The sequence below is a fragment of the Pagrus major genome, chromosome 16 (assembly GCF_040436345.1).
Source record: "Pagrus major chromosome 16, Pma_NU_1.0".
Lineage (NCBI taxonomy): Eukaryota > Metazoa > Chordata > Actinopteri > Spariformes > Sparidae > Pagrus > Pagrus major.
In genome coordinates this window covers 929,021-949,807 of record NC_133230.1, presented here as the reverse complement: position 1 = coordinate 949,807, position 20,787 = coordinate 929,021, and the positions used below count along the sequence as shown (strand labels likewise).

Below are 20,787 nucleotides of genomic sequence, written 5' to 3'. Positions count from 1 at the left end.
ACTGTGAATTCATGTTAAAGGTTAGAAATCAACATCTGAAGGCTGTCGTCAGATCACCCTGAACACTTGAACATGTTCAATCAAAGCTGAAACAAACAAACTGCTGTGTGTTCCTGAACGCATCATAGCGCTCGTTTGGACTCCTCAGGTTTCTGTTTTCATTATCGATTACCAGAGGTGTCAAGTAACAGAGTACAAATACTTCATTACCTTACTTAAGTAGGGGTTAGTTGGGTATCTATACTTTACTGGAGTAGCCGAGCCCAACATAAGTAACCAACACCCAACACGGTGTAAGTTCAGAGAGAAAAAACACTTTATTATAATCACACGGCAGGCAGAAAAAGTGCAGTTATGTACAGTGAATAGGTGCCGTATATACAAGTGACGAAGCGTGGCTTCAGGGTGAGCCCTGGCCTGAAACAACATACAAAACACAGATCTAAACTCTGGAGTCCCAAACTACCTAAACCCTATAGAAAGAAAAGCAACAAAAAGACAAGTGCTGAACCTCGCTCCCTAACCTAATTAAAAAACTTAGATTAGAAAACAGGAGTAAAGAAAAAGGCAGCTCAGCCCTGCTGCTTCCCTAAGTGCAAACACTCTTGCTCTGGTTTTACCCAGAGCACACGCACACTCACAAACACTCGCACTCAGGCTAACAAACACACTCTAACAAATAGTTCTCTGGCATCACCGGCTCTTGTAGTCCCCGCTTCCTGGAGCAGCCAATCCCCAGCTGGAGGACTCAGTGAACTATAGATATCGTAGATAATATAGTGACTAAAAGCCCCCTGTGTCGTGACACAAGTTACAGCTGGCCACCACGAGTCCAGGCAGGACTTTTCTGTCTTCTCTACTCCTTCTTATGTCAGTATTGTAGGATGTGAAAGGTGTGTGGGCTCTTTTGTTGTCTGTGCTCAGTTGGATTATTGAGTCAGCCTCTGGACCATGACAATGTTCAGGCTTCCTTCTGCTCGGTGATACAGCTCAGTAGACAGAAAAGTGTCCCTTCATCAAACTGCTGACAACAAGGTCTGTGGGTTAACTTCAGTAACAGCTTCATGGCGACTGTTGAGAGAAGGCAGACATCTGTACGGCCCACAACTCCACAACTCACACACTCACACACTCAACACACTCACACACTCAACACACACCACAACAATGGAGACGATGAACAGAACTTGTGGACAGATTTCAGGTGAAGTGTCCCTTAAAGTTTGGATCACACAGTTGACCTCAGCAGGACAGACAGGAGCTCTGAAGCGGTTGTGGACGCTCTCACACACTTCCTGTGGTTTTGTCTGGTCTCATTTCTCACTGTAAACAGCCTCCACTCCTTCCCTTGTCTCCTCTCCTCATGTCCTCGTCCCTCCCTCATGAGATGCAGGTGGAGGAGACACAAGGAGAGAGGAGCCCCGTCACTTTAATATGATGCATGTCACATGTCCTTGTGTGGAGAAATGAGATGAGCCCATATTGTTAACGTGTCACACATCAGCCACCAGGTGGCGGCAGCGCAGCATGTTTCCATCACGTGTCTTCAGAGGAAGACTCCTTCATGCTTCTTCATCCTCTGTGCTTCCTTCCACCAGCAGCAGTCTGCTGACAGGAGGAGACAAGTGTCCTGTGATAAAGTGTTATTATGACACTTCACAGTGAAAGTGTTACAGTATGTATACATGTGCAGAGTTACTGACAAACTGGCTTCATTTTCTTTATTGTCTGTTCAAGAAAGAAACAGGAACATGATGACAGACAGGAAACAGGAACAACAGCAGAACTTGTTTCTCCTGCAGTGAGTCAGCACAAAGGTCCATGTTCATCTTATAGTGCAGTGGACACGATGCGAGGCGTGCCGGGCTTCATCCTGACAGAGGACGATCAGTCATCTCCAGCTTCACACTGAGGGCCCAAAACACTACCAACGCTCAACATAATGAATAAAAGGCCTCAAACTGTTTAAGTATCTCTTGTTCTCCCTGAAGAGACGACGTCATCTCATCAGCATCATTACACCCGAGGAGACGAGGCTGCACGTCTTTAAATCACCTTTTAAAAGACACTTTTAGAGACGTGCTTCATGTGAAGTCGTCCTTTAACTGAGGTTTCATCTTTCAGTCCTGTTACTGCTCTCAGGTCTGAACTCCTGAACTCTTTCATCTATTTATCCTCCTTCACTCCTTTCTCTTACTTTCCAGTGACTTGTCTGTTTTATCACTTTTATTTTTACTTGTAATGACTCATATCGACTGTTTGACTCGTTTTCACCTCAGACTCGTCTCCACTGTTCACTCTTTATTTTCCTGCGTTTGCTTGATTGTCAGAGCTCTTTGTAAACTCTGTTTTTAAAGCTGCTGTATGAATGAAGTTGATTTATTATTATTATCATTATGATTATTACGTTGACAGCTCTGTTAGCCATTTACTGATCTAAACACATTTGCTCTGATGTGCTTTTGTTTAACACCCTGATAAGAAAACTTGGGTTCCAGAGTTAATGTATAAATCAGGTCCGGCCCGATCCATTAGCAAACTAAGCGGTTGCTTGGGGGCCTCCGTGCCAGCAGGGGTCATATCAGTGGTAATTACACCAAAGAAAAACCACATATTTTGTGATTATTTAACCGGACTGACGGTCGATGCTCCTGCGTTAATCATCTCAGTTCCGGGGCCCAAATCAGATTCTGCCTGGGGCCCCATGGAGCCTTGGGCCGGCTCTGATATAGATGCAGTTCTTACATCTTATATTTGACCGTTCCCCAAAATGTTCTGATCTCTTTACATTCACTAACACGATGGAAGAAAGTCTCCTTGTATTGTCCACATTAAAACACAGCTCAGGGACGTTACTGTCAACTGTCCTGAGTTAATTATAGTGTGAAAGCCTCCAGTCAGCAGCTGCCCTCCCCTCCTGTCAGTCCTCCCTCCCTCTGAAGATACAAGCAGGTCATAAAATCCACATCTCAGTTGTTTCCCTGTTCAGTCCCCTGAGATCATTTAGTCTAACGGACAGTGTGGAGGCAGAGTTACTGATGACAGGTTGTAAAAACATGAGACAATGTTTCTGTGGAATATCGTGTTTGGATCCAAGCTCGCTGAACGCAGAGTTCATCATCCTGTCACCTACACAGACCCACTGCCGGCTGCACACCTGCAGCTTCTCAGCCAGGTATCCACCTGCTGTCGGCTGCTGGGACTCATCGCATCACAGAATGATGGAAAAGGCTCTTTATTGTCTGACTTCTTTATTAAAATGATATGTTCAGTTTGCTGTCGTATCAAACAGCCTCCCTGAACTACAGGTTTGTCTTTAACACCACAGTAAACAGTTTAAATGAGTCCAGTCCTCACAGTCCGTTTCAGGTGGAGGGAAAGTGCTTTGCAGTCATTCCACCTTAAGAGAGTCCGCACAGCATCTCGCTGACCTCCCACAGCCTCCGGGCCACAGTGTCGTCTCGGGCCCGGGCGCCTACTTCCTGTGCGGCACAGCAGGCGAAGTAGCGTCCGCTCAGAGGCTCGATTCCCTCCTGCAGGCAGCAGTGCAGCGTGGTCTGAGCTCCGGCCTCCGGGTCCAGGAACAGCAGCTGGGCCACGGGCTCGATGAAGACCTTCTGCCACAGGCTGACGTGACGCGACAGCTCGGTGCGAACGACACCTGCAGGGCGAGAGGGCGGAGACGTGGCTTAAAATACCAGCGGAGACAATAAGGCTCAGCTCAGGTGTGGTCTGTTGTACCTGTGACCCAGCCCACAGCTGCTATAGAAACACTGAGGTCACTCAGCCAGTACATGATCCCAGCAGAACCACAGACACAACCAGACTCTGTCCTCCTTTAATGCTCATCACCTCAGGTATTTCTTATTTCTCCTTTCATTACAGTCGGTGCCGGGCCTCGTTATGATCCATTAAAGCAGTCAGCTGGTTTAACAATACATTTGTAATTGTAGAATTCAGACTTTAGTTTCTGTGACTTTTGTGAAGCTGCAGCTGGAAACTTACAAACAGTCAATACATCTGTGAACTAATGCAGGAAAAGTTCATGTCTCCTGTTTTTCTGCACAGTTTTAAGCAGGTGTGTTTGTTACCTGGGTGGACGCTGTAGCAGGTGACGTTGGTTCCTTTCAGCCTCTTGGCGAGCTCGTGGGTGAAGAGCACGTTGCACAGCTTACTGCTGCAGTAGGCCTGGAAGAACTGCCAGCTGTACCTGCCGGTGCCCAGGTGTTTGTTCGTCGCCAGACCCTGAACACACAACCAGCTTGATGAACACAGGACCAGTGAGCAGGTGTTGCAGAAACATTAAGAGAGGAATGTCCTCTCAGAGAGAACACACGCACGTATGAAGGAATCCCTTTGTGTGAGCTGTGATGACACGGAGTCACACCTGAACACGCAGGAACTGAATGTTCCTCAATGTGTTCGCTGACGTTTGAGTCCGAGCCAGTTTCTGAACATCGTCACAGTCGCACAGTCAGATTCAAGCACTAAGCGTCTACATTCCCTCCCACAGGGTCAGCAGGTGAATCAGAAACAGCTCAGAGACTCAACACAGGACGAGAGACACAGCTGATGTCCTGTGATGAGTCTCCTGCCTCGGCTGGACGGAGCCCAGTTTAGTCGACCTCTGGCCAAAAGGATGCTGAAATTGTTTAGATTTTGTTTTTGCAGGATGTTTCGATATTTCATCATGTAAGAACAGTCAGCTGATATTAAAGGCAGTGACACGTCAGCTGCAGCAACAAGTCACAAAGCACAAACTCTTCTGTTTTCAGAGTCTGTTCATTTGCAGGATGAAGGAGAGACGATGTTTAAATGAGCTGAGAACAAGAAGCTTCAGGACTTCATCATGTTTAATCCTCTAAACACACACACACACACAGCCTGAAGGAAGAGCTCATCCACATTTTACTCATTTCTCGCTCGAAGCTCAGATTTAGTCGTGTTCTCAGGTTCACGCAGCGACGCCGGTTAGATGATGACATCAGACATGCAGTGAGCTGCTGGGGTGTTTATAAGATCAGCTTGTTTTTAAGTAAAGTTAGTGCAGAAAATATTTCCCTCTGACACGTGGAGAAGAAGTAGAGAGTGTGTAAGTGTTAACAGTAAGAAAACTGTATTAATGTAGAGCACTTTAGTCAATAACTCTGAGACACTTCTGTTCACTGACAGGAGACACTGCTGGTTTCCTCCAGCAGCTGAACTCTGACTGATGAACGTTCAGCTGGTGACTGGAGCTGAACTGAAGCTGAAGCTGAAGCTGAACTGAAGCTGAAGCTGAAGCTGGGAGTCAGGATTATTTTGAAGAAGAAGCAGAAAGAAGTGTGAGCTGAAGTGTCTTGTTGTCACCTCCAAGTCCACGTGTCCCCAGCGGTGAGCCATGGAGGACAGAGTGACCACCCGTCCTCCCCCCGCCTCCTTCAGACGCTCCAGCAGCAGGCAGGTCAACAGGAAGTGACCCAGGTGGTTCACGCCGAACTGGATGCCGAACCCGTCCTCTGTCCGGCCGTCAGCCACCAGACCTGCAGGACACACGGACTCATGAGACGTGAAAACATGTTTCTGTCCCGGTCTCTTTTATTTTGTAAGGTTCGTCCTCGTGCGTCATGTTGTGTTACTTGATGACAACAAACATCATCACAACAAACATCATCACAACAAACATCATCATCATCATCATCGTGTTGTGTGTTGTGTTTGTGTTTGTGTTTGTGTGTTGTGTGTTGGTGTTTGTGTTTGTGTTTGTGTTGTGTGTTGGTGTTTGTGTTTGTGTTGTGTGTTGGTGTTGTGTGTTGTGTGTTGGTGTGTGTGTTGTGTGTTGTGTGTTGGTGTGTGTGTTGTGTGTTGGTGTTTGTGTTTGTGTTGTGTGTTGGTGTTGTGTGTTGTGTGTTGGTGTGTGTGTTGTGTGTTGTGTGTTGGTGTGTGTGTTGTGTGTTTGTGTTTGTGTTGTGTGTTTGTGTTGTGTGTTGGTGTTGTGTGTTGGTGTGTGTGTTGTGTGTTTGTGTTTGTGTTGTGTGTTTGTGTTGTGTGTTGGTGTTGTGTGTTGTGTGTTGGTGTGTGTGTTGTGTGTTGTGTGTTGGTGTGTGTGTTGTGTGTTTGTGTTTGTGTTGTGTGTTTGTGTTGTGTGTTGGTGTTTGTGTTGTGTGTTGTGTGTTGTGTGTTGGTGTGTGTGTTGTGTGTTGGTGTGTGTGTTGTGTGTTGGTGTTTGTGTTGTGTGTTTGTGTTGTGTGTTGGTGTTGTGTGTGTGTGTTGTGTGTTGTGTACCAGCGTTGTTGATGAGCAGGTCCAGTCTGGACTCTGACTTCAGGAACGTTTCAGTGAAGCAGCGGACCGACTTCAGACTGGCCAGGTCCAACTGCATGTAGAGCACGTCAGTACTTCCTGTTTCCTGGAACGTCATCATCATCATCATCATCATCATCATCATCATCATCATCATCATCATCATCATCATCATCGTCATCGGGTCAGAACCGTGAATTATAACTTTTAAATCATAATAACGACTTCCATCACATCGTTTCTCTCATGATTGCGACTGAGCATGTTTTCATCCTGTCCTTTCTTTAACTTCTTTAATGGGCTTCATATGAATCACTAGCTCCTGATCGACCCGGTGCTCAGAACCTGGACATGTCAGAACCTCACATCACAACTGAAGGTTCATCCTGTCAGAACACTTTGGTTTCTCCCTGTGTTCACTCTTTGTATCTCAGCGGTCACCAGTCTCGTGAACTTCAGTCTGATGTGAGACAGTCGGAGCAGTGAAGATCTCAAACTGAGTTACACTTAACAAGTAATCACATGCTGCAGAGAGTAACAGGAGCCTGAGGCGCCTCTGACATCACGTCCCTGAACTCATCTCATCTGTTTTCCCTCCATTTCTTCTTTTTGTCTCTACCTGTTGTATGTCAGCGATGGCGGACTCGGCCTTGTCCCGGTTCCTGCAGGCCAGGATCACTCTGGCTCCCTTCCTGGCCAGGTGCAGAGCCGTGGCTTTACCGATGCCGGTGTTTCCTCCTGCAGCGAGAGCACACAAACGCTCAGCAACAACTCAACTCTTTACATCGTGACGTTCATGTTCCCCTCAGGATGAACCGTGAGAACTGTGGTGATCCTCTGATGTTTCATCATCAGGTCCACGTGTTAATGTGTCCAGCGCATCAGACAACATGAGCTATCATCATTTATCACATCAGGACTGATTCACCTCACAGAGCGATGCATGAACGCATCTGAATATAAAAAAGCAAATAAAGAGAATTCAAGATGATCATTGAATCTTCTTATTTAGTCTATAAATGTCTGAAAGAAGTGACGAGGTCTTTAAATGTCGTGTTCTGCTCCACCAGCAGGTTTTAAAGAGATTCAGTTTGAGAATCTGACACATTGAAGGAGCTGGAGCAGAAAAGGCCTCAGTGTTTCTGTCCTTTAATGACTAACGAGTGTTTAGGACGTAAGAAAAAGCCTCACAGAAGTTTTCCTGTCAGAGGTGGAAACATAACGTTCACTGTGGAGACTGGAGACATGTGGCCTCACGTGACAAATCAGCACGTCTGATCTCACTTATTCATCGTGTCTGAACTGGTGGAGACTTTAGGTTTCCTTTAAAAAGTGCAACAATCACAAACAATAAGTTTTATAACATTTGAAATGTTAACATGAGAGTTTCACTGGATCAGAGCACATATTTAGATTTAATACAGATATTTAAGCTTCAAATGATGAAGGTTTCCGTTTGACTGAACATGTCAGCGGGTTCCTGCGTCACTCAGTTAGTTTTTAAGTGCTGTAATGGAGATCAACACGATAAATAACAAGACTGTTAATTATTTTCTGTATTGGCTGATTATTTCAACTCCAGGTTTCTCTGTCCTCAGATGTTCTCTATGAAGTCTCCTTATGATTCACACACCTCAGCATGAACAGACACACTGTATAGTTCCTGTATGATCATTTTAAGACTTGTTTACCTGTAGTGATGCAGTGATAGCCCCGCCCCTTCCACACACACACACTCACCTGTGATGATGACAGTCTTCCCGGCCATCGCTGCGTTTCCTTTACATTTGGAGCTTTTGAAGAGCGTCTGTGTGAGCAGGATGTATCCTCCCAGAACCACCCCGGCCAGCAGCAGCAGGTGAAGCATGGTCTGAAACAGCTGTCTGATCCTCCTGAGAATCTCTGACTGCCTCTGAGCTCAGCTCTGTCTTTTATGCACCTGATTGGACTCACCTGTCAGACCAGTTATACCTGCCTGAGGCGCGCAGGTGAGTCACAGTCTGGGCCGGTTCGACCGGTTCTGCTGCCAAACAGCAATGAGGTTTTTATGAAACTCTGCTCTGTTTGACTTTTCACTCACTGATTCACCCAAACCCACAGACAGGCTGCACTTCATGTCCAAACCCTCTGAATAAAACAGGTAGGCTGGACTTTTCTGTCGAAACCCTTCAAAATAAAACCCACAGGTAGGCAGGCAGGAAGTTAGAAACTTATTTTTTGTGATGTTTTGCATTCTTGAAAGAAAATCAAATTTGTGTGAGGCTACAGTTTTTAAGTCTGCGCTCAAAAAGGATCATAGGAACCTTTCATTTGAGTTTTTTGTGATTGTTGCACTTTTTAAAGGAAACCTAAAGTCTCCACCAGTTCAGACATGATGAATAAGTGAGATCAGACGTGCTGATTTGTCACGTGAGGCCACATGTCTCCAGTCTCCACAGTGAACGTTATGTTTCCACCTCTGACAGGAAAACTTCTGTGAGGCTTTTTCTTACGTCCTAAACACTCGTTAGTCATTAAAGGACAGAAACACTGAGGCCTTTTCTGCTCCAGCTCCTTCAATGTGTCAGATTCTCAAACTGAATCTCTTTAAAACCTGCTGGTGGAGCAGAACACGACATTTAAAGACCTCGTCACTTCTTTCAGACATTTATAGACTAAATAAGAAGATTCAATGATCATCTTGAATTCTCTTTATTTGCTTTTTTATATTCAGATGACTTCATGCATCGCTCTGTGAGGTGAATCAGTCCTGATGTGATAAATGATGATAACTCATGTTGTCTGATGCAACTTTCAGCAAACAAAACAACATTTACACGCACAGTGTTATTAAAAGCACTTTAACCAGTTTAAGAGTCCATATTCACACTTAAACACACTTAAAGCAGTCATCTGAGCTAAATGCTAAAGTTAGCATGCTAACATGATGATGTCAGAACATTATATAATACATCACATGCACAACATGTTTCATGACTGGATGTGAGGCAGATGTTGGATGTGACGGTCAGGATGCAGCGACTTGGAGCCGACACACCGTCACAGACTGGATGTGTATTGTATTTACAACAGTGGTGTTCCACTCAGAAGCTGTGGGGGGCGCCAAATCTCACGACATGCTGATTTCTACATAATGTTGCTTTAATGCAGGTGACAACCAGAGTTTGTAGGGTGACTGATTACAAACGAAGCTCAGGTTTCAGGTTTAGGTTTAGGACAGGCCGCAGAAACTCTCGCTGAGCTCCCACAGCTTCTTGGCCGCGGCGTCGTCTCTCGCCTTCCTCGCGATGTTCATCACCGGTGCACACTGGGTGAAGTAGTGGCCGCTGAGGTGCTCGATGCCTGGCTCCAGGGCACAGTGGAGCGTGGTCTGAGCTCCGAGCTCAGCATCCACGAAGAAAAGGAATAAGATGGGTGCGGTGAAGAGCCTCCACAAGAAGCCGGTGTAACGGCCGATCTCTGTTTTGACGCCTCCTGGACAGAGAAGAGACAAAACAACCAAAAAGTTCAACTGGCAGGGAAATTAGATTAATATGGTACGGAAGAACAATTCTGCAGAAAAACATTAAATGACACAAAAGGCAAAAATAAAAATATTCATCTTGACTCAAAATGTGAACTCCTTTTTATTAACATTTATTAAATACATTTGATTTACAAATACTGAAGAGCAAAGAACTGATTCAATGTTAGACATGACAAAATAAAATAGTCTTCATAAGTTAAAATAAAGAGAATGTAAGTTAAAGATTTAAAATATTAGACTAAACTATACATTCAGTTTATAGTCAAACTCAGCTTACTTTGTCAAGTTTGACTTTAAAAGTTAAAGTTTTGATTTGTCTGTAGATCTTATAATTATCTTGTCTTTACAATTTTTCATTTCCATTTTTCTTCTCTAACAATTTATTTGATTTTTTTCTTTTCCTGGCAGAAATGGGCAGAGATGATAAAAGCTACACACAAAGTGACATTAAATAAACGCGGCTGTCGTGTACTGACCGGGATGGAGGCTGTAGCAGGTGACGTCGGTGCCCTGCAGCCTCTTGGCGAGTTCGTAGGTGAAGAGGACGTTGCACAGTTTGCTGTGACAGTACTTCCACCAGAGGTGATAGTCGTTCTCGCCCAAACGCAAATCTCTGTGAGTGGTCAGACAGTTGAAATCCACCTTCCCAAACTCGTACATTTTGGAGGCCACAGTCACCACGCGGCTCGGCCCGCTCGCCTTCAGCCGGTCTAGGAGCAACACCGTCAACAGGAAGTGACCCAGGTGATTGACGCCAAAAATCATCCCGAAGCCCTCCTCCGTCTTTCCACTGTTCATCAGACCTGAAGACAGAAACACCAGGAACAATAAAGTCACACTTGAATACAATTAGAAACATGTTTAACTTCCTCTTGTCAGCTGAAGTTTTGAGCCTAGCTTAGCACAAAGACTAAAGGAAAACTGAAATCAATGGTACAAAACAGAGAAATGTAAAATAAAAGCCTTTCTCTAATAATAGATCAAATCTCAATCAGAGGCCTACATTTTAAAATGTACTTCAGCTCAAGGATGTGTTTAGCCTAGCTTAGCACTGTTACCTGTCATTGTTAACTGCATTGGCCATGTTGTTTTGGGAACGGTGATATATGTCATTTTGGTAGAAGCTGACAATCGAACTATTCAGTCGTTTAGGATGGAAACATGACGATTGGGTGGATACGCTAATAGCTAACCAGTCCAGTTCTGTTGTCACCATATCCACTTATATATAATCAATCGAGCTAAATGACTTCCTGTTTAAAATCAAAATCCAACTTAACATATTTAAAACATGCCAGGTGGTCTCTGATCTACCGTAAATTAACTGTTGCTGACGGAGGACTGACCGGCGTTGTTGATGAGCAGATCCAACCTGGACTCGGACCGCAGGAAGTTTTCAGCGAAGGAGCGAACAGACTGCAGGCTGGCCAGGTCGAGCTGCATGAAGATCACCTGGTTGTTACCTGTCTCCTGATCACAAGGAACAAAAAAGATGGCTGACAGCAGGAAACACTGCAGGTCAGTTTCCTTCATTCTGATTTTATGATTTAAGGAGATATTCTGTCCTGAAATGTGCAGATTTAATTGGCATGAATAAGTGTGAATCGTCAGCATAATGCAGAAGATGAGCCCCATGTCCTCAGAAAAGAGGATCGAGGACATCGCCCTGAGGAGAATTTCTTGTGAATTTTGAACCTGGATTTTTGTCTTTACCTGGACGATTTCCCGGATGGCGGCCTCAGCTCGTCGCCTGTCCCTGCAGGCCATGATCACCCTCGCCCCCCTCCGCGCCAGGTCCAGAGCTGTGGTCTTTCCGATGCCGGTGTTTGCTCCTGGAGGGGAAAGACAGCATCACTGAGAGGACATTTTCATTGCTGAAGTTTTATATTAAGCAAGTATGGGAACAAATTTCACATATAAACTTTAGAAATTAGTGTTGTCAGTTCCCAAACACTTACTGAGTGTTAAAAAAAAAGAAAAGAAAAGGTGATGGAACATGGAGGGAATCATCATCAGGTGATTTTACTCTTGTACATGTATGTGAGGGGTTTTCTGTACTTATTGTTTATCGTGTTCTGTCCGACAGTATAAAACAACACGATACTGACGTTTCCTGTCCATATTTCAGGATCAATTAACCTTTGTACAGGAGACTGATATCCAAGCGATTAAGTTCATTATCTTCTCTGTGCAGCAACAGTCAAAGTCCAGTCGGCCGCTGTGCTGCTGCCATGTCCTGCTCGACAGAGACGACAGCCCAGTGACTGGAGGAGTTGAGCTGGACTCTCTGGAGGCCGAGACAGAAGAGACTTCTGCTGGTTATCATCCAGACCAACGTCTCCCAGCCTGTCTCCCCTTAACCCTTGTGCGGCCTTAACTTCCTGCATACACTGGTTGTCTTAGGGGTCAAAAATGACCCGCCTCCATTAAACCCATAATATTGAGGAGCTTTATTGTATTTTCAACCCAAAATCTTTTTTGCATGAAGAAACAACTTGTTGCCCATCACACACTATAGAAATGTCTGAGTTTTCTCTTTTCACAGTGTAGAAAGACTGCATTTAGTCTGTGAATACCATTCCTTTTTATTTCAACATACCTGTTATAATTGTTTTCTTTAGTGTAGTGGAGGTTTAACATTGTTATTATTATTACTAAAGGCGCAGCACAGGTGTACAGATAATATTTTAGCAAAAGATTATATTATAGTACCCTGTATAAGTGGCAGAAATGGGCAGAAGGCGATGTCTTTTGCATGGGCTGCTGCACATGTTGTGGGCCCTGGGGTCTTTATGATGTTTTGTGATGGTCATTGAATGGTGATGAGGACCATGTTATTTTGCCATTCTTCGACAAAAATGTCTCTCTTTCAGTTTGGGGAAATTCTTCCTCATCTGGAGGATGCATCGTGGTCTGGGTTGTATTCTTCCCCATCTTCCTCTTCAGATACCTCCTCCTCCTCCTCCTCCTCGATCTCTTGTTCCTCCTGGTTTGAAAAAATCTGGCCTATGACCTGTTGGGCAGTGAAAACTGCACTCATGGCTTCAGCTAGAACTGAGGGTACTTTCATCTGCAGCACCTTTATAGACTCTGATTGCAATCCCCATTAGTAAACAATGCTTTCAATAGATTTTATTTTTATTTGAAATCATTTGAACTTGTGTTTGATGCCGCACCTGCATCTGAAAGTTGCTGTTTTTATGACATCAATCAGTCGCACTATTCTCAATCTCTTCCTCTCTCTCTCTCTCTCTCTCTCTCTCTGTGTGTTTTGTTTGTGAACGGGTCGAGTGTTGGGTCGTGGAGAGGTGACCTCACACCTGCACCCGAGATCAAACAGTAGCACAAAATCTCAATGTCTGTGTGTGTGTGTGTGGTGTGTCTTTGTTTGAGTCTGTATGTGTGTCTGTGTGATTTTATGTGGTGTGCAATTTACTTTGAAAGTGATTTTAACTGGCGGGTCAAAAATGACCCTAAGACGACCGATGCACCCTGTTGGTTTACAGCTTTGATGGAAATATAAACAAATAAAATATTTTACTTTTTCTATTGGTGGGGTCACTTCAGGAAAAGTCATCGAATTTCAAGTCGAAAAAATGTTGTTTAGTGGGTTTTTTCTGCCCTTAAACGTGCCAACCGGGTCATTTTTGACCCTAATACCACACAAAGGTTAATTATGTTCTGATCCAGTTAGTGACACTAAACACATTAACCACCACACACTGACGCCTTTTAGGCTGAAAGCTGAATTAAAAGGTGTTTCGAGCCTCTGAAAACATTTTCCACACGAGTGAGTCTTCTGGTTCGGCAGCACGTCTCCACTGAGACACTTCAGCTGCTTCACTCTGCATATCTGCAACAGTTTCCTGGTGTAAACACACGTGTGTCGTTCTGTGGTGAAGGCCGTGAACTCACCGGTGACGATGGCGGTTTTCCCGTGCAGCTTTGTGGTACTTTTACATCGCGGCAGTTTGATGAAAGTCAGATAAAAAAGAAAATAACCTCCAACTAACAGAGCTGCCACCAGCAGCAGCATCATCCTGACAGCAGATCACAACAAGCACTGAGGGAAAAATGCAGCTATTCATATGTGAGCAGCTGCCTCAGTGTGTGTGTGTGTGTGTGGACTCCTTATGTAACAGTTTATCAGCTCCACACCCTTTACCCCCTCAGCCAACTCCTCTCCCCTCTGACTTGACTGAATTGTTACTCAACTCAAAGCTTCAGCTTCAAATGTCCACAAACTTCCTGCAGGAAAACCCAAAGATCTGCTGTGGTCAGAGGCGACATTAAGGAAACCAGTCAGAGGCAGTGAGACTGTGACCAGAGGAGGAAAGTCCTGAGAAAAACAGGAACAAACTTGTGTCTGCTGCTGCATGTTGGCATCAGGACAAAGCTGCTAAACCAAAGCATGTGAACCTCGAATTCCAGCACACACTGCAGAACAGCAGCGCCGCCTGGTGGCTGATTGTTCCCGACCTTTACAGTGTCACAGCTGTAATGTTGAAGCTCATTAGGTCTTTGTATTATTGTAGTTTCTTTTATTTGCAGTCTGATGTCTAAAAGCTCTTGCTCTGATTGGACCAGCATGAATGAATAAAGGCTGAAGGAGTAAATGAAACCCTGCACTGATCCAGCTGTTAACACTGAATGCAGCCATGCTACTTGTTAATAATGTCAGTTACAGAGCTGTAAGAGGAGGAACTGTGCAACACAAACAGCCCCTGAGGGTCACAACATGACATTTCACAAAACCAACCACATTCCAGTAATGTGAGTATTTTAACTTGGACGGAGCGGCTGCTCTCAGCTGCTCTCTGGTTTGTGTTCGTGAGCGACTTCAGTGAATCTGAACGAACCCTTCAAAACACCAAAGTCACAGTAACACACATGATGTTCTGTCCTAAAATCACTGTTTTTATAACAGGAGTCTGGTGGCTTTGGGGAGGCAACATGGTGACTTCTCCAAACTGGGGGTGAGCTGAACAGCGTCTGTCGATAATACTGATCATTATGGAGATAAAACTCCACTTCTAAAGAACCTTAACTATCCCTTTACAATGTCCCGTGGACCCTGAGAGCACCTGGCAGAATCAGAACCGAGGCTGAAGAAACAGGAACTGGTATATTTATATTTATCACAAAAAAATCTGCATTTTTTTAATAGCTTCCAGGTCACGTGACCCATTGACTCAAAACCAGTGCCGAGTGGTCTCCCTGTTCTGGTTGAACGGGTCACACCTCCTTTACTTTGGCAATAAAGTGGAATTCATCTTAAATGTGACGTTTTACTGCTTTTTGATCTTTTGTGTTCAGAAAACACAAACTCGTTGACAGTAATAATAATAATAATAATAATAATAATAATAATGTTTTTTATATATACAACATTTTCAGTTTGAGTTGTGAGTCTCAGATTGTGACCACGTGGTGTTTTGTGTAGAGGACGTGATGAAGATGAGGGAGATGAAGGAGATGAAGGAGATGAAGGAGATGATGAAGATGAAGGAGATGATGAAGATGAAGGAGATGATGAAGATGAAGGAGACAGCAGCCTGATCAAAACATTCAGACACTTTATTGAACCTCAGGCACTGTGCGGGCTGTGCGGGTTGTGCGGACTGTCCAGTCTTTGGTCTCAGTCTGTATTGACCTGCTCAGGGTCTCTGACTTCAGTTCTTCCAGAAGTTCGGGTTCTGTGCCATCCTCCTCTGGAAGTTGTCATACCACTTGTGGACGCAGCTGGACGGGATGAAGGTCTCCGTGGGGTTCGGCGTCATCTGCGCCTGCGACACGGCGAAGGACGAGGCGAAGTTGAAGAGACTGTCCAGCATCTTCTGGGTGAAGTGCAGGAAGGAGTCCACGGTGGACACGGCGGCGCTGGACACCGGGATCTGCTGGGCCAGCTGCTCCAGAGCCTCCACCGACACCCCGACCTGGGCCACGGAGGGCGACGGGGAGGAGGCCATGGTGCCGAACGGGTGCGCGCCGCCCGTCCCCGCCTTCAGCCCGGAGATCTTGAAGATGGCGCTCGGCTTGTCGTTGGTGATGAATCCGAGCAGCTGCCACACCGGGCCGCCGCCCGCCGGGTCCGGGAAGGAGAAGTAGACCGCGCCGCCCATTCCGACGGGGAACGGCACCGTGCCCAGCATGAACACCACCACGTGGTTCACGTGCTCGTAGTCCGGCAGGTTGAACACGAACTTGTCCGAGGCGACCTGCACCGCGTCCGTCTGCACCAACCTGCCGGCGACCAGGCACCCGAACATCCCGCAGACCGCCGCTAGCTGCTAGCCTCGCTGTTAGCCGCGGTGCTAGCTGCTAGCCTCGCTGTTAGCCGCGGTGCTAGCTGCTAGCCTCGCTGTTAGCCAGCCCGCTGTGTGTAAACAGGCTTTAGCTCCGCCGCTAGCTAGCTTCAGTCCTCCGACCCGCCAACAACCCGGGTCACGGAGGAACTCAGCAGAACCTGTTTATCCGATAAAAGACGGAGGAGTTGATTCTTCCGCCGCTGATATTGTTCATGAAGGCAGCTGAACAGAGCGGGAGAAAGTTCTAGTCCAGTCTGACATGTTGGTTCTGCCCTCTGTCGATCTGCTGCTCCACTATCGACCCAACGTCCTGGATTGGTCGAAGGGAAAATTCGGCCCGTTATTTGGGCTGACAGGCACATGTTTCTCTCCGATGTGGGCTTTTCCTCCCAGATTAACGGACCTGAACTCCAACTTCAGCCGCCTGCTGACGTGCAGCGCTTCCCTGGTTCGGCGCGGACGGTACCTCGTAAAGTAGTTCAACCTGACAGACAACACGCGGGGAGAATTACCCGGATGTTTGTTGTTCACGATCTCGCTGAGCCCGCAGAGCAGTGAAGCTGGAGGCAGGAAGCGTGGACGAGACCGGAAGTGATACTTCTTCGCACTAAAAAATAAAGTTAATTCATTAATTGTTGTAACAGGAAAAAAAACAACAGTTTTTCAGGAGGGATTGGTCAGAAAGTTGGACAGAAAACTTGAGGTGACATTGTTATTTGAAACAGTTGAAAGAAAATATATTTTACATTATTTTAAAATATTTGTTTTATATTAATCGAGATTTTATTCTTATGGACAATAATGTTGAGCCGCAACTAACAATTATTACCATTATAGTTTCTTTACTTTAGTGTTCAGTGTAAGTTCTCTGCAATCATCCACAGCCTAAACACCTCTTTTCCACTAAAAAAGCTCTGGTTCTGAACCGTCTCCACCAGTTCTGAAGAACCACTGTCTGTTACTAACAGAGGACGTTGCACAATAAACAACCACCTGTAAAATACTGAACACAGCTGCAGAGATGTGTCTTCATGTTTGATGATACATTTTGTTCACGGATGAGTTGTTTAAAGGGTAACGCCACCAAATGTACTCATTAAAGTGTGTTACAGGTGTTGGGGAGTACTAAAAGTAGTGTAAGGCCTGCTGTGGCTCCCAGTGATGTCACTCAGTGGCTAAGTTGCATTGTGGGTAATGTAGGCAGCAGCTTTTGAGAAGCAGTCCACTGGTCATCACACTCCTGTGACACTGTTTGGCTCATGGACAGTTGATATCACCTTTTTTATTCCACACATGCAGTTTAGCTGCCGGGTGACAGCAGCTCTCCTCTGAACAGCCTGTTGATTCAGTTATGGAGAAAATACATATTTCTTCTTCTTAACGTCTGTTTATTGGCACTTCATAAAAACATGAACTATATCCAGGATAAATGTTAACAAAGGTACCGGGCTGCTTCACGTGATAATCACTGACATCCTGCCTGATCCAGTGGCAGCGGCTGAGGTTGAGGAGGATGTTTCATAATCAATAAACGGCTGCCAAGTCTTCTGGAGTTTGTCAGCAGAGCCTCGTAAAGTGAATCTGAGCCTTTGTAACTGCAGACTGAAGGCAGGCGCCTGTTTCCAGTGCAGATGAATCTACGTGGCAGCTGAAAGGACTGAAATCTCCCCTCAGTTGTGTTTTCCTGGTGGATAAAACATTTCTTGTCAGCAGGCGTCACTGAAGCTCAGTTGGTTTGATGGTAAATGGTTTCATTCCTGCAGGAGGATTTGTTTTCTTTGTTTTAAGGAACTGGAAAAATACCAAACCCCAGAATCTGAATGGATTAGACAAGCTGCCTCTTTTGAAAACGCATTGGCTCGAGTCAGTTATACAAAAGGGACATTTCCTGGGATAACTAGTTTGTCTTTATTAAAGGGCTCGTGACAGAGTATATGTGGGTCTTTATAGCCTCTCTGTTCTTGTCTTGTTTGCTGTTTTATAAGTCATATGTCTGTGTAGAATATTTAATTGAAAGAAAATCAATAAAAACACATTTCTGAGTGTGTTATTACCTCATTACTATTAAAGTAAATATAAAAGTTTGAATCTCTCCTACAAACTACAGAGTCACTCAGATCGTCCTCATTGTAGGAATGGCACATTTCTGACGGACAGAAATACCGTCTGCAGTCTTGGCCCGGTAAACTTCTCCATCAGATGTTTTGCAGTTGGACCGGTTCCGAAAAACAGATTGACTTCAGATTGTTTTATTTTGAAAACCGCTTACCGGATGTGTGTCCTGTACTTTCCGCCATCTTGACGGTGACTTTCAGCGGGTCCGGGTCGGTCCAGTCGCAGCTCAGCCGTCAGCTCGGAAACATTCAGAGCGTCTAAATAAACTGAACTGAACTCGGTACCGGCCCGTTTCTGCGCGGGGGGACACGTCCTCCGGCCGCCGACAGGTAAACAGGTGAACTGCCTCCTGCTTTTCTCCGGTTGTCTCCAAACTTTTGCTCGTTGACTAGCTAACCCGGTTAGCCACCCGCTGCTAGCCCCGAGCCTGCAGCTGCCGCTGGTTCTGGAGCGGATGAAGAAGCTGCTGGTCGGGTTGACGGTTCTGTTGAACCCAGAGACACTTTGTGTGTTTGTACACGAGCTGCTCGTAACTTCAGCACGTGTTGTGTGTGTGTGTTAGCAGGAGGCTGTGTGGTTCTGGTTCGTTTAAAGTGGTGCTGTGTGGTTCTGGTTCGTTTAAAGTGGTGCTGTGTGGTTCTGGAGGAGGAGGTATGAGGTAATAATATTGTATTAGTGTTTGAAGTCATCTGTAAAATGAAGAAAACTTTCATCACGATCGATATTGTATCGATTCATGACGCGGTTCTGATCCTCGGGCCTGAGATCGATATGAGATGATGTCATGAGCATTTAACACAATCAGGTGCATTTATATTAACTCACAAAAAGCAGCTAAATGTGATTTGACAGTGTTTTTACTGAACTCTTCAGCAGAAGTTTTATGTGACCGGCGGTTTCAGACATTTAACTGGAAACAAACTGGTGTTTTAATAAATGGACCTTCTGTTTGCTGTAAAGCGCCACATTACTAAATGTTTCATTAACCAGAGACTGTTGACCCGTCAGTCATGAACATCTGTGCTTCCTCACTGCAGTTTAACATCCTGTAATGAAACACAGAAACTGCTGTTGGACCGTTGATCATTGAATCGATATATCGATCTGGTTGATGTGTCGTTACCCCTAACAACGAGCGGTTCTTGTCATCACCAAGTAAACTACATTTGATTAATGAATGGAGTCTATAAAGTGGCTGAAACAAGTGCAGAGCCGACGTCTGTGAATGTTGGTTTAAAGAGATAAAACAGAGAAAAGCAGAATCTGAGACATTAAAGGAGCTGAAGCATCAAACGCTTCAGTGTTTCTGCCATTAACGACTGTTTAATGTTGTCATGGTTTGTTGAAGTGGTCTGAGGCGTCAGGTCCAGGCTGCAGGCTGGAGCTTGTGATCTGAGGAGATGCTGAAGCTCAGGAAGTGAAGTTTGTTGCCTCAGATCTCGGCTGATGAGCCGGCTCGCTGTAACAGCTGTTATTTATAGCTGCAGACGTCAGCTTCAGGTGAAAATGGATAACGTGATCCAGTTCCATCCATCTCGTCTGGTTCCTGCTGAGATGTCCGGTTAAAACATTTTTTAATCACTTGCAGATGATCCTGTGACATCCCACTACACGAGTAACATCAGCCTCCCACGTCCGCATCGTGATGATCTTATAACTGAGAAGCTTTCACACCTCTAATATACGATATATATCATTATCATGATATGAGACTTCATACGGTCCGATGTTGAGATCGTGATCATCTGTTGTCCTAAAAGGCTCATTACAGTCATTATATCCACATTACTGATGATTATTGATCAGAAATCTTGTGTTCATATTTTGACAAAGCAGCAATACTGTCACAATATTAATGTTGAGGTATTTGTTCAAAAATATTATGATATTTGATTTATGAAGAGATTTCAAAATGTTGAGATATGCAGAGAAAAACTGTGATATAACTGAAAGGCTGGTCGGTGTCTGGGAGGGAACGAGCTCACGACGTGATTTGTTTTGTAGCGACGTCGACAAAGAAACTGTGTTTATGTGAAGCTGGTAATTAATGACACATCACGGTGAAGCAGTTTGGTCTCCAGCTTGTTAAACTTCTCCTGTTTTCAGCTTGTTTTGTTTAAAGGAATCATTTTGAGTTTTGGGTTTTTTGTAAATGATTTTCTTCTCTGGCAGTAAACAGTGTCGTCCTGTAACTAACAGGTTTGTATTACACATGTTCAACACTCCAGCCGGTGAAGATGTTTCCTTCTTTAAATGTCGACGCTCTCTGCAGTGAAGTGTTTCCTGCAGGACAGAAGGTTATTTTTAGTCTTTGTGAACTCTGTCTGAGTTCTGCTGTTGAATAATTGATGAGCTGCTCTCTGTTGTTCCTCCGGTGTGTGACGGCAGGCTGAGCTGCCAGCGTCTCTTCTGTCCCGTCCTGTTCCGGTCCGATCCGCTCTGTCAGCCCTCAATGGGACACCAACACTGAACGGTTCTGTTTTAAAGGCTGGACATGTCTTGGTGCAGCTCGCAGCAGCTCTACCAGGTTGTTTTGTGTTGGGTTTTTCCCACAGA

The 20,787-nt window shown here is 45.1% G+C and overlaps 3 protein-coding genes across 3 annotated transcripts; all 3 read right to left on the bottom strand.

Moving 5' to 3' along the window:
* Positions 1-3,234: 3,234 nt before the first annotated feature.
* On the bottom strand, positions 3,235-8,382 carry LOC141010619 (dehydrogenase/reductase SDR family member 13-like). Its single transcript, XM_073483671.1, has 6 exons — positions 8,023-8,382; positions 6,902-7,020; positions 6,265-6,388; positions 5,350-5,522; positions 4,092-4,245; positions 3,235-3,661 (listed from the first exon to the last, which is right to left on the bottom strand). Exons 1-6 carry the CDS (start codon positions 8,147-8,149, stop codon positions 3,402-3,404), a joined length of 957 nt encoding a protein of 318 aa, XP_073339772.1. The 5' UTR covers positions 8,150-8,382; the 3' UTR covers positions 3,235-3,401.
* A 575-nt stretch (positions 8,383-8,957) lies between these two features.
* On the bottom strand, positions 8,958-14,120 carry LOC141010618 (dehydrogenase/reductase SDR family member 13-like). Its single transcript, XM_073483670.1, has 5 exons — positions 13,724-14,120; positions 11,522-11,640; positions 11,155-11,278; positions 10,285-10,611; positions 8,958-9,756 (listed from the first exon to the last, which is right to left on the bottom strand). The coding sequence occupies exons 1-5, from the start codon at positions 13,845-13,847 to the stop codon at positions 9,494-9,496; spliced, it is 957 nt and encodes a 318-aa protein (XP_073339771.1). The 5' UTR covers positions 13,848-14,120; the 3' UTR covers positions 8,958-9,493.
* A 1,247-nt stretch (positions 14,121-15,367) lies between these two features.
* hikeshi (heat shock protein nuclear import factor hikeshi) lies at positions 15,368-16,627 on the bottom strand. The gene is made up of 2 exons (XM_073482871.1): positions 16,166-16,627; positions 15,368-16,134 (listed from the first exon to the last, which is right to left on the bottom strand). The coding sequence occupies exon 2, from the start codon at positions 16,075-16,077 to the stop codon at positions 15,481-15,483; it is 597 nt and encodes a 198-aa protein (XP_073338972.1). The 5' UTR covers positions 16,078-16,134; positions 16,166-16,627; the 3' UTR covers positions 15,368-15,480.
* Between the last annotated feature and the right edge of the window lie 4,160 nt (positions 16,628-20,787).